Source organism: Phocoena sinus, chromosome 15 (genome assembly GCF_008692025.1).
Source record: "Phocoena sinus isolate mPhoSin1 chromosome 15, mPhoSin1.pri, whole genome shotgun sequence".
Classification (NCBI taxonomy): Eukaryota; Metazoa; Chordata; class Mammalia; order Artiodactyla; family Phocoenidae; genus Phocoena; species Phocoena sinus.
Genome location: NC_045777.1, coordinates 7,751,539 through 7,764,861, shown reverse-complemented (window position 1 = coordinate 7,764,861; position 13,323 = coordinate 7,751,539). Strand labels below are relative to the sequence as shown.

Here is a 13,323-nt window from a genome sequence, read left to right as displayed (position 1 = left end):
GTGGGAGTGAAGTAAGGAGACCATGGGGAAGGCTCTGTGCCGGGAGAATCGTGGTGCCTCCTGGGAACTGAATAAAGGCCAGTGTGGCCGGGACATAGGATGCTCGGGAAGGTGTCAGAGAGGAGCCTGGTGAGAGCTATAAGGAGGACCGCAGGGGGCTTTCATAATCATTCTAAGGATTTGGGCTTTTGTTGCAAGTGCAAAAGGGAAGTCATTGAAATGTTCTGTTTTATGCCTAGAAACGCTGGAGTCAGAACTGCATTTTAAAAAACTCATCTGTGCCCCCTAACCCTCACTTTTCCAAGCGCCTCTGTTCATGTTAAGGCTCCTTTTTCCTTTTTCACCAAAATATCTTTGCTTCCGCCAAAGCTACTTCCTTCCCAAAGCTGACTAGGGTTTTCAAAAGAAAACATTAAAAAAAAAAAAAGAAAAAAGAAAAGATCATCTGGATGCTGTGTTTACAGTCAATGAATGGGGTTAGGATAGAAGTGGAGAGACCAGTAGGCAGTTATGGCAAGATGATAGTGGCTTATATTGTGGTATTAGCACAGAAATAAGCAAAAAATAAACAGTTGCATCTGGTAAACGCTGAGAGACTTGGTGCAGTTGGGGAATGAGATAGGTAGTGTTTAGCCACTAAAGAGTTTGCAGCTTTTGGGAAACAGTGTTATCTGTTTGGGTTACTACAACAAAAATACTATAAATTGGGTAGCTGATAAACAACAGACGGGTATTTCTCACAGTTCTGGAGGCTGGGAAGTCCAAGGTCAAGTCACAGGGAGATGCAGTGTCTGGTGAGAACTCACTTTCTGGTTTCTAGAAGGCGACTTCTTGCTGTGTCCTCACATGGCAGAAGGGACAAGGGAGCTCTCTGGGGCCTCTTTTCTAAGGGCACTAATCCCATTCACAAGGGCTCCACCCTCGTGACCTAATCACCCCAAAGGCTCCACCTCTTAATACCATCCCCTTAGAGGTAGGCTTTCAACATATGAATTTGGGAGGGCCACAAACATTTGGTCCATAGCAACTGTTGTGATATTTCATGCTACGAAATTTGCACTATCCTATAAAGAGAGCCGGTGGAGGTTAAGAAGCAGGGAAGTGAAATCATCAGGTTAGGATGTGCATGGAGAGTATTTGCTTCTCTCCTCACCTACTTCCTGAGCCAAGCATTTATTGAATTTAGAGTAATAGATGGGAGATGTGGCATGACATTACTGATGGCAAAGACTGATGGGAGACACATTCTTTTGTATAACACAGAAGAGATAGACTAAGTTAGTGTGAGAGGGTTATTTATCTTGTAAATACTCTGCCCCAAGCCACCTAAACCTTCTCTCCTGCAGGACTCAAGGATCACAGCCCTGGAGTGCAGCAGGGGATCTGGATGTAACTGAATGAGAGATGGCATTTTGGAAACACAATGAGCCAGTACCCCTTGTGGGAGGGAAACGGTTCATAAAAGAGTTAGAGGGAGAGAGGGAGGTGAGGAGAATGGCTAGTGGGGAAAGCTTTCCCCTACTGTTAGGAAGAAGGTGATTACCATGCAGTATTTTCAGACCCTAAGACAGTGGCCCCATAACCATGGAGAAGCTAGGAGTAAGTCAGAGAGACTGGAGTAACACCTCACCTACCAGCTCTCTGTGTTGGAATATATGACTTCAACCCTGAGTAGAGGGGCATCTTTGAGAATCCTAAGACTCTATCTCTGATTATCAAAGGGTGAGATCATCTAGTTATGAACCAGACCACCATTGCCTTCTCTTCCTCGGGGTAAGTGTGTTTGAGATGCTTGCGTTGGGAGTACTCTGAAGAGACGGGGTATTTGAAAGTCTGTCCACACTGATGGAGATAAACATGATGACAATGGAGAAGGCAGAGTCTTTGACAGGGGCGGATAAAAATCTAAAAAAATAAAACAAGCATCTACGTCTACGAAGCTCTGAGCCTGTGCCTGTTAATAGGCTTCAAAAGAAAAAAATCTAAAAAGGGGAGGTAGTTTGTTAACCTTCCTTGCTAGGCACTGAGGATGACACTGAAATAATTCATCGCTTTTGAAAACACACTCTTCTGTCAGGCTGTGTTCGCCTGGGACGCGCCTTCTGCCTTCTGTGCCTCCACTCAGTTTGATGGTGTTGACGGGAAGCTTTCTTTCTGGGGCATCCTCTTACTCACCATCGTTCGTTTTTCAGGTTACAGAGCTCAACAACGTGAAGAACGTAGCTCGGTTGCCAAAAAGCACCAAGAAGCATGCCATAGTGATTTATTTCAATGATGATACGTCCAAGACCTTTGCCTGTGAATCAGGTTTGTCGGAGGCAGGGAGGGCTTTGGCTTTTTGTTTTTCAGCGGGTGCTGGGCATACACGTTAATCTCTGGACATTTCCGCAGATCTTGAGGCTGATGAATGGTGCAAAGTTCTCCAGATGGAGTGTGTAGGGACGCGAATCAATGACATCAGCCTTGGAGAGCCTGACTTACTGGCTACGGGGGTTGAGAGAGAACAGAGTGGTATGTAAAGAGAATTCTCTCCTTTGCTCTTTTCTAAAACTGTTTTTGTCCCCATGTAAGGAAACATGAGACATCTTCATGATGTAAAATGTTTGAAGGTATAAAAATGTATAAAGAAAGAAGTAAAAATAACCTTTTATTTCACCTAAAACCTGAGCAGACATTTCAGTGCGTTTCTTCTCTTAACATGTTTTCAACGTATAATGGGAATGTATCTACATTAATAATATCAGATAGAAGTTATGGGGAACCTGCTGTGTGTGTGTCAGTTTTGTGTGGAAGATGCATTAGACCGTTTAATTTTCCTGGCAGCCCTATGATATAAGTACTATTACTTCTCCATTTTACAGATGAGGAAATTGAAGCTTAAAAGAGCTAAAGGTCTTGCTCCGATTCCAATAACTACTGTTTGATTCCAGACTATACTCTTGAGCCTATATTTATAGTGTACAGATTTTACAATGCCATGGGTTCTTGTCTTGCTTTTTTTCACTTAAAATTTTTATTGAACACTTTCCAGTGTTTTTAATAGAATCCAGACTTCATGAATGTTTCATCAAGTTTAAACCCACCTAAACCTGTGGTATATTTTTTTAGCTCTAACAGTTGAGCCAGCTCTTTACGCTCAGCACTCAACCTGGGAATACGTCATCATAAATAATAATGACTGAAATATTCATGAACACTTCAACAGAATCAATGTTGGTTTGCAGTCTGAGCTTGGAGGCGAGGAATCATTTCTTTGGCTCCAAATAACTGGGCCTTGTGATGGGATAGATGGGATCCCATAGTTCTACTCTTAGCCTATTGACTTGATCTATGAGGATATATCACAACCGAAGAGGCTGTGGGTCACCTGGCTCGACTACGAACACGGCAGAGGTGGAATTGTACTGACCCTTTCCGTGGATTCACACTCCAGTTGTTAGTAAAAAATGCCCTTTCTCCAGTTGGAACTATGTCTTCATGACACAGTTACAGTCGGCGACTATCTTGGAAGCCTCGTATCTGCCAGAATCCATCTCCAGGGAAGTGTTATTGACAAAGTCTTAGGAGTGCTAGCTAATTCAGAGGAGCCTCTTCACAGACTGGGAAATTGAGCGGCAGAGAGCTTAATCAAGTCCTTTACCAGGGTCATACAACCAAGCCCCAAGCTGCTCGCCCCATAGTTCACTAACTCAGCATGCTCTTGGGCTGCACGGTACCTGTAGTGCCTCACCGACAAATGCACATGAAGCCAAACATAAAGAGGAAAGCATGACAGGTTTTGATTATTTTTTAGAGGGCTCAGATCAGCACTTATTTTTCACGTTTTATATTTACAAAGCTATATTCAGATAGTGCTCCAAACTGAATTCAAGAATTGCCTGTGCCTAGGAGTTACCTTTCTGGTACCAATTTTCTGTGCTGCAGTTTCCTCTTCTGTCAAATAGGAATAAGAACACCTCTGGTATATAACTACTAGGGATTATAATTAAACTCAGCTCTGTCTTTTAAGGCACTTTACAAGATTAATTGTATGACTTCAAGTAATTGTAACGAAAGTAGTCAGTCTTACCACTTTTGCTGTTTTTCTTGGATGAGGTAGTTTATATGGAAGAACTTCCAAGCAAAGAAATTGGTAATGGTCTCTCTTAACTTTTTTGCTTGATGATGACAGTCTTTCTTACTTGTTTCAGACCTCTCCAGGGAGAAATTTGCTCCACTAGAATATACTTTTAAAATAATAGTTATTAGAAAGCAGTAAATATTTGGTTACTGGGAGTTTGAAGTAACTTAGAAAACTTGAAGAATAGATGCTTGAATACATTTATGAAGACAATCTTGACACTATTTACTAAACTGAAGTCTATGGAAATTCTAATGACTTCCTTATTATAAAACAATTAATTTAGAATACCAGTGATATTATTAGTGCCACACTATTTTCTCAGATGTAGGCAATCTACCATAACAATGGATAGATAAAAGTGTGTTTGCTGTAGTAATAGTATTTTTGTTCATATTTCACTTAAAATTTTGACTCTATAGCTTCCTAAATTAATGAATTTTCTAGAAATGTAATAAAAATACCATGACGGTATCTGAGGGGATGAAAATTCAGTTGCAATAATAAGCCAAGTAGTTTATTCAGAGTAATCTTGGTTAAATGGTAACAGTCATCCAAATAAGCAAATGAATATTTCTTTCCGGTATTTGGCTAAAGAGAGCTCTTTGTTAAAACTAGTTCAAATAGATCCGCTGGAGTTCTTCCAAACTGTTGGTCAGTTAAGTGCATAGTGTTAGTTAGTATTAGTTTATTTAAATAATTTGGGGTAGAGTTGTGTTCCTTTAGTTATGAAAATTATAAATTGATCAATATAATTTTAATATTATTAAACCATGCAATTATTTTGCACCTGCATCTTTTGTGAACACAAAAGTGTGGGTGTAATTAACATGTACTTGGCAAGAAAAAAATTGTTTTTAATGGTTTCATTGCTTTAGTCTTTTACTGGCATACAAATTTTTATTATGCAAATTTTAAAATTCTAAAAAGATCTTTGCTCATGTAAATAGTGTTGCATGCATGTTGACAACCAGACTGTATCATTAGTATGTTATTTAATATGGTCTTCATTTAAAAAAATCATTTACTGGAACTGTTAATTTATGAGAAAGGTTTATCTTCCTGAATATTCAACCAAAACCTAGAATAAGAGCTTGAATTACTTTGAAATGCCTCTTTGTTCCTACAATGTCTTTGATGTTTTATTCCTGGGGATTTTAGACTAACCTTTTGTTTTTCTCCCAGAGAGATTCAATGTGTATTTGATGCCATCTCCTAACTTAGATGTACATGGCGAATGTGCCTTGCAGATTACATATGAGCACATCTGTCTTTGGGACGTCCAGAATCCCAGAGTCAAACTCATCTCTTGGCCGCTAAGCGCCCTGCGGCGGTATGGACGAGATGCTGCTTGGTTCACTTTTGAGGCAGGGAGGTGAGTTTCATGACTGTTTTTCTACATTTTTTTCCCCAGGTTCACGTCATGTAATGCTCCACTCACATTCATTTGTTCACTCCATTATAAGCAAAGCCCAATTATTTAAAATTCACTTTTCAGAAATATGATCAATTTGATGCTCTTACAACTATCCTAGAAAGTGTTTAAATTCTTCTTTTCCACACAGCTCTTCTTTGGTCTATTTAAATTTTAAGTACCTGGAAATGGAAATGGTATAAATGCATTGGTGAATCTCCCAGAGACACAAAGGTTCTCAAGTCAGCAAATAAAACTTTAATCTTTAGTGCAGTGTCCTTCTTATGTCAGAACTACTTATTTATTATCCTTATAGGAAAATCTTGATAGAAAATTAAGAATTTGTTTGGGAAGGTGGCTATATTTCCCTGCTTCGGTCTCAGAAATAATAATAATTATTATTATTGGCCACGCCGTGTGGCCTGTGGGATCTTAGTTCCCTGACCAAGGATTGAACCCATGCCCTCGGCTGTGAAAGTGCGGAGTCCTAACCAATGGACCGCCAGAGAATTCCCTCAGAAATTATTTATGTATTAACTGTAACCGGTGAAATCTGGTTATGAAAGATATTTCATCATAGAAAATAGGCTTTTCTATTGACTGTACACCTCATATTTCATATTGACGTGCAGAAGAATTCTGCGTTGGTCAAGATGTTTGGGGCCCATTTGGGGCAGCATTTATTCCAACTTTCATATTTTTCAGCTTTTCTTTGATTCACTCTATTTATAGGAAATAATAATAGGAAATGGGTATGTATGGCTTTTTATTGTCACTTCCAAAGGCTAAAAATTAGTAAACCTTTGTAGTATCTCATGACTATTTGAAACTTTTTTTTTTTTTTTTTTTTTGCGGTACGTGGGCCTCTCACTGCTGTGGCCTCTCCCGTTGCGGAGCACAGGCTCCGGACGCGCAGGCTCAGCGGCCATGGCTCACGGGGCCAGCCGCTCCGCGGCATGTGGGATCTTCCCGGACCGGGGCACGAACCCGTGTCCCCTGCATCGGCAGGCGGACTCCCAACCACTGCGCCACCAGGGAAGCCCTACTTGAAACTGTTTAAAAATTTTCTTGATCTTCCAGGTTTTAATACTGCTCATAGCTTGCAAAAGTTTAACTTCTTCATATTGACATTTGGTAGAACGGCTAAGGATCTAAGAGATTATTTTAAAGACTTTGATATTTCCCCTGAGTGTGATAGCAAACCATATAGATTTTTAAGTAGGTGTTGTGTGTGTATAATCGTGTTCATATTTTGTAAATAATAGGATAGAGGTAGCAGATGTGGATGTGGGGAGGAATTGAAGGACCTCAAGTGAAAGAAATGGTGGAAGAAAAGTGAGGCTGTATCGGGGACATGAAGTTCAGAAATATTCGTCTTTGACCAAAAGCTGTAAAGTGCTGACTCAGGAAATGAAGGAGCTTTTTGGTTCATGACTTTGGTCTCTTTATGGTCTGACTTTTGGGTATTTTGTCCACGAACTCCAGTGGTTAGATGGTTGTAGTGCCTACAACCCGTACCACACAGTGTTGTGCCTCGGATATGGTAGGGACTTAGAATCTTTGTTGATTTTGAGCAGCATCTTGTTCAGTGGTCATGCTTTATGGGGCCGGTGCAAACCTGAGACTGAACGAACAATCGGAAGGACAAGTATCGGGAATGTATTCTTAGGACCGCGCTCATTTCCCAAACAGTGTGGTTCCTAGTGTAAGGAGCACTGATTTGGGAGTCAGAGAGACCCTAGGTCCTGATCGCTATTCTTTATTAGCTGTTGGCCACTTACAAAGTGTTTAACTTCCCTTGTAAGTTTATCTAAGTAATAACTTCCTTCTGGGGTGGTCTTAGGTAAAAGCAGCAATGCATATAGATGACCCAGAAGGTGCTGGGCTTCTCTTAATAAAGTCTCTTTGAGGTTTTATCATAATAACTTTTGGAACAGGACTGGGTTTGCAGGATCCAGACAGCGTTAAATGCAAGGTAATCATACTATTTTATATTTTGCCTGAAACTCAAAGATGAATTTTTATAGTTACCATCAAGATGCTCAGGATATAAGATCATTCGTGTTCCCCCAAGTGTGAAGGTTTCACATCTGCCTCACTTTGTTAGTGAAGATAATTCTTTCCCTTGGCTATTTTTGGATGTGTTCAAAATAAGGCAGTGTCATATTAACTAAGATAATTTTCTCCCTGTCTCACGTTGATAGATGAACAGGAGTTAAGTCTCTCTAGGCAGATAGTTTTCACATATCCAGCATGAGTCTGCAAAAACGTCACAACATTTCCCCTCTAGAATGCAGAGAATCTTCCTAAGACCTTGGGCAAAGTTCTGCTCTGTCTAGGCAAAGCCTCTGTTAGACTTGGAGCTAAGTGTTATTCCTGCTGAATGGCCCATTTCACCGCACCAGGATTGACAATGGGGCACGCGTAATAAGCTGGGCTGGGAGGTGGAGGAAACGAAATGAAATTATAGTCAATCACATACTGGCTGTGGGACCTTGAGTGAATGACCTAACTCTCTGAGCTTCCATTGGCCGCCTGTAAAATGGGTATAATTTATGTCTCTCACAAGATGGCCATGAAGACTAAATAAAGGTACACATACAAACACCTGGCATAATGCCTGGCAGGTAGTAGGCAGTTGTGTCAACACAAACTGACACAAGCAGACAAGAAATTTGTTGGCCTTCAGAACCCAAAGTCCAGGGAGCAGAGGTGGCTTCAGGGTTGGGTTGATTCAAAGTCCAAATGAGGACCCTAGGTTTTCTATCATAGTCTTGTTTCTTCTAGCTGGCTTCACTCTGCTCCACGTGGGGCTTCCAGGAGCTTTGAGGTCTTCTCACACCGTCAGCCAATAGAAGAGAGATAGATTCTTGCCATACATTGACCATTCCATTCACTATGTGTCAGGAACTGCACTGAGGACTTTATGGAAAGCACACAGGGTACAGATAGAATGGGCGTGGTTCTCCCAAAGCAGGAAAAGGTTATTGACACCATCAGAAGGGATGGGAGGTTTAAAAACAAACTAGCAAAATGTGTCCAATACAGTATTTAATAATTTCTCAAAGCAAATAAGGTGAAGCAGCTATTTGACTGTAATTAATAATATCACTCATAACGGTGCTGAGATGCAGAAGAGTGGTTCTCAACCAGGGGTGATTTTGCACCTAAGGGACGTTTGGCAAAGTCTGGAGACGTTTTTAGTTGTCACAATGTGTGCTGCACAAACGAGCCCCACAACAAAGAATTATCAGGTCCAGTTATCCAGGTGAAAAACTCTGCTCTAACAAGCGTATCGACCATTGAAAATAAATGCTGATACTTATTGAGCCCTTACTGTACAAGAGTTTCTGTACTAAAGCATTTTACATGCACTGTCTCATTTAAGCCATTTGCTCGTCATATAAACCAGGGGATGTTATTATGCTCATCCTAAGGGGAAACTTGGGCGTCTGTGCGACTGATCCAAAGGCATGAGACCAGTAAGTAAATGGTGGATTCAGGAACACGCTCAGCTCTTCTTACTTCCAAACCCTATAGATTTCTAAGAAGGCTAAGTATCACCACTCTACTAGGTTAGCCTAGTTCTGAGTGAGCTCTCTGGAGCTAAGGAAGAGAAGGCATACTGCATAACCAGCACTCATGTATAAATGATCTCAGTTTACTTTAATTCTGGAGCCTCCTATTTGTTCTTTTAGTTCGGAGTGCAGTCAGAATTGTTCATCTCTCCTGGGCGGCAGTATCATGATCAAAGGTCATTAGAGTCTTCTAGATGCTGTTTCTCCCTCTCTTCCCCAATATAGGCAATTCTGACCGTACCTCTGTTTGTTTGTTTCTTTCCACTTGGAATGCCTTGAGGCTTCAGTGAAGCTCATCAGATTGGCAGGGTCTCTGATTTTTTCATGGGAAGGTCCAGTTGACATGAAGTTTTAACTGCGGCAACATCCCCCATGGAACTATTCTTGAAACGTTACTGTTTAAAGCATGGTGGCAGGTGTCCAGTAAGTTTCCCTGTGAATTTCACAGCTGGCTGCCCAGTTTGCTGCTTGCTTCAGTGTCAGGCTCTGTCCTACCTCCTGACCGATTTAAATGACTACCCTCGGTTTAGCACCTGCAGGGCTGAGGGCAGCTCAGGTGACATTTGGCAGAAAGTGGTGAATAATTACCACACATGGGTGTCTCTCTTTACCAGCCAGAGAATGTCTCTCTCGTGCTTTTGACATCGTTTTAAGAGAAACTTTCAGGTTTGCCAAGAATATGTGAAAATTGACATTGCATATACAAATTCTTTTCCTTAAATGGAGTGCACAAATTGGTGAAAAAGGCTTTTTTTGGTTGTAAAGACATCTGAACAGTCTTGGAAAAGAAATCATCTGTGTCTTGTGTATATCACTCTAAAAACAAGTCTAACTGGTGAAATAACTTTTCATTGGAGAAGAAAACTGTAAATGAGTGTACCTGTAAAAGGCCCATTATTCTCATATAAACCTTTGGATATTCTCTATTTGTCTTCTTGATTCTAAGCTACTTAGTAATCCCTCACTTCTAAATATTTTGTAGAGCATATATTCATTCTTACTAAAAGATCGAAAGCAAATTAACAAATAAAATGTACTTGGCGCTTCCTACCATGTTGAATAGAGAAATTTAAATACAAATGTGTTAGATCCCACACAGGCTAGCTCAGAGGAAGTGAAATTCTCTTCTTTTGAAAGAAAACAGAAACTACAGTTGTGCCATTTATATGGCCATTCATTCTTCATTAGCATCGATCTAAAAAATAATTTTAGATTTTTTATTTATAAATTTTCATTTATAATTGTATTATAAATATTGCTTGAGGGGAGGCGTGTGTGAAATCAGAAGGGAGAGTCCCCTTTCCACTCTACAGAGTAACCTCTTTAATCATCATCTTTAAAGATCTTTCATTATTGCCCGTCTGTTCTCTGCCAGACACTGTGCTAGGTGTGTGGGTGTGAACACAGACAAGACAAGGCCATCATAAGAAGCTTAGCTAGGTCCCCTCTTACCTTTGAGCTTCTGGGGTTGGTTCTAGCATATGAAATCCTTAAAGGAAAGGACGACTTTCTTGTGACCTTCGGAAAAAGAAATTAGACACTCACCAATGCCTCCTGTCTTGTGGCCATCTTTAAAAAAAAAATTAAGGTGTATTTTAATTTAATTTATTTATTTTTCCAGCTTTATTGAGGTATAAGTGATACAGAACATCCTTTAAGTTTAAGGTGTACAAGGTGATGGTTTGATACATGTATGTATTGCAAAATGATCACCACAGTAAGGTTAGTTAACACCTTCATCACCTCACGTAATTACCTTTTTTTGTGGTGAGAAACATTTCAGATCTATTCTCTTTGTAACTTTCAGGTATACAATACAGTATTTTTAATTATAGTCACCATTCTGTACATTAGACGCCCAGAACTTACTCATCTTACAGCTTGAAGTCTGTACCCTTAGACCAACATCTATCTCCCCTTTTCCTCCTCCTGCAACCCCTGGAAACCACCTTTCTACTCCCTGTTTCTGTGAGTTTGGCTTTTTTCAGATTCCACATGTCAGTGAGATCATACAGTGTTTGTCTTTCTTTGTCTGACTTACTTCACTTAGCATAATGCCCTCAGGTTCCATCCATGTTGTCACGAATGGCAGGATTGTCTTTTTTTTTTTTTTTTACGACTTAATAGTATTCCAGTGTCTGTGTATATACACACACACTACATTTTCTTTATCCATTCATCTACCAGTGGACTCTAAGGTTATTTCTATGTCTCGGCTATTGTAAGTAATGCTGCAGTGAACATGGGGTTGCAGATATCTCTTTTGAGATCGTGATTTCATTTCCTTTGGATATATACCCAGAAGTGGAATTGCTGGATCTTTTGGCAGTTCTGTTTTTAATCTTTTGAAGAACCTCCATACCATTTTTCATAGTGGCTGCACCAATTTACATTCTCACCAACAGTGCACAAGGATTTCCTTTTCTCTATGCCCTCACCATCCCTTGTTATCTCTTGTCTTGTTCACAGTAGCTATTCTAACAGGTATGAGGTGATATTTCATCGTGGTTTTGATTTCCCTGATGGTTAGTGATGTGGGGCATTTTTCGTATACCTGTTGGCTTTTTGCGTGGTGCGACCATCTTTTCGTAGGTGATGGCCCACTAGTGTATGTGACCACTTTATATATGACAGTACCTCAGAATTCTAGTAAAGGACTAGTAAAAAATGAATCATGCCTTCTTTCATCACATTTGCTGAGTGTACCCTGAGAGCCTGGTGTGTTTCCAAGCACTATGTATGTAGCAATAAATAAAACCTACATGTGTTCTGTTGTTATGAAACTTACTTTCTAGAGGAGAGGGGATACAGACTATAACAAACATTAAGAAAAAGTACAACAGATGTTAGAATGTGTAAGTCCCACAGTGAAAAATAAAGATGTTCGATAGAAAGTGTCAAAGGAGGGGTGCAGTTTTTTTTTTTTTTTTTTTTTTCGGTACGCGGGCCTCTCGCTGTTGTGGCCTCTCCCATTGCGGAGCACAGGCTCCGGACGTGCAGGCTTAGTGGCCATGGCTCACGGGCCCAGCCGCTCCGCGTCATGTGGGGTCCTCCCGGACCGGGGCACGAACCTGTGTCCCCTGCATCGGCAGGTGGACTCTCAACCACTGCGCCACCAGGGAAGCCCACCTTTCTTTTCTTGATTGTTCCTCTGACCTGTAACGGCTCACTCTACCATTATATTATCTTTGAACCCATTCGCATATGTAGATCTTGTCTAACCAAACAAATTGTAAACTCCTCAAAGACCAAGCCTGTGCCTTTACCTTTGTTTACATCCATTGCAGCCGCTATTATGATTTGCCTAATGTTAGTGTGACAAGTACCGCATTCTTTCAGTTATAATGTGTAATCGTAAAAGTGAAAAATCAATACTAATCTAATAACCCCTATGACAGGGATGGAGAGAAGAAAAGATTATCTTAAATATACACGTTGAGGGTAAGATACATTCTGCTTTTAGCAATGTTTAAATATCCTAAAGACACACACATACACATGTACACACGCACATGCACAAAATATATCTTGAAAGTGAGGAACTGTTGAGTCGATTGATTGGCTTTCTAACTTCATAAGTTTGCTTATTAATACTGTCCCCCGTGAGGTCATTTATTTTGGTCTTCATAATTTCAGTTCCATTAGTATTTTTCTAATAAACTATGTTGGTGTGGAATGTCATTGTCAAAGGGAAGGAGCAAAGATTAGAAAGTTGGGCGTTCGGTGCCAGTGCAAGCTGTTGCATCCAGGTGGTGACTTGGAGATAGTGAAGAGCATTGTTTCAGAGCCCTTGTGGGTCACGGCATGCGGGCCGCCCCTCCCCCCGCCCTCTCTCCAACGTGTCGTCTCGTCTCTTAGCTTTGTCCCACCTCAAGGCATTCTGTGTGCAGTTGTTTCTGTCACACTGTTCTTCCTGCTTTCTCATCCAAACCACTTCCCTCCCCACGGTGGCTCAGTGACCCCTCAGTTTAAATAAAACTTGCTCAAGGAAGCCTGGGTCAAGTTCTCAGTCACTCCTTTCCTAGCCCTGTCTGCTGTTTCCTAATCTATTCTACAGTTATTTATTGGACATTAAATATAGGCCAAGTCCTGTGCTGGGCCCTGGTGGAAAAGCTGTGAATAAATTAGAAAACAATCTCTGTCCACGTGGAGCTTACATTCCAGTGAAATAATGGAAGTGCACATTATTTGAAGATGTGCTTTGTGCATTC

General features: G+C 40.7%; 1 protein-coding gene across 3 annotated transcripts in view; it reads left to right on the top strand.

Moving 5' to 3' along the window:
- DOK5 (docking protein 5) overlaps positions 1-13,323 on the top strand; it is a 269,427-nt gene that overhangs the window by 219,319 nt on the left and 36,785 nt on the right. For all 3 annotated transcript variants that reach the window (XM_032607210.1, XM_032607212.1, XM_032607211.1), the window contains 3 exons: positions 2,193-2,307; positions 2,392-2,511; positions 5,306-5,495. In XM_032607210.1, the coding sequence (XP_032463101.1) occupies positions 2,193-2,307; positions 2,392-2,511; positions 5,306-5,495 (425 nt within the window). The remainder of the gene's footprint in view (positions 1-2,192; positions 2,308-2,391; positions 2,512-5,305; positions 5,496-13,323) is intronic.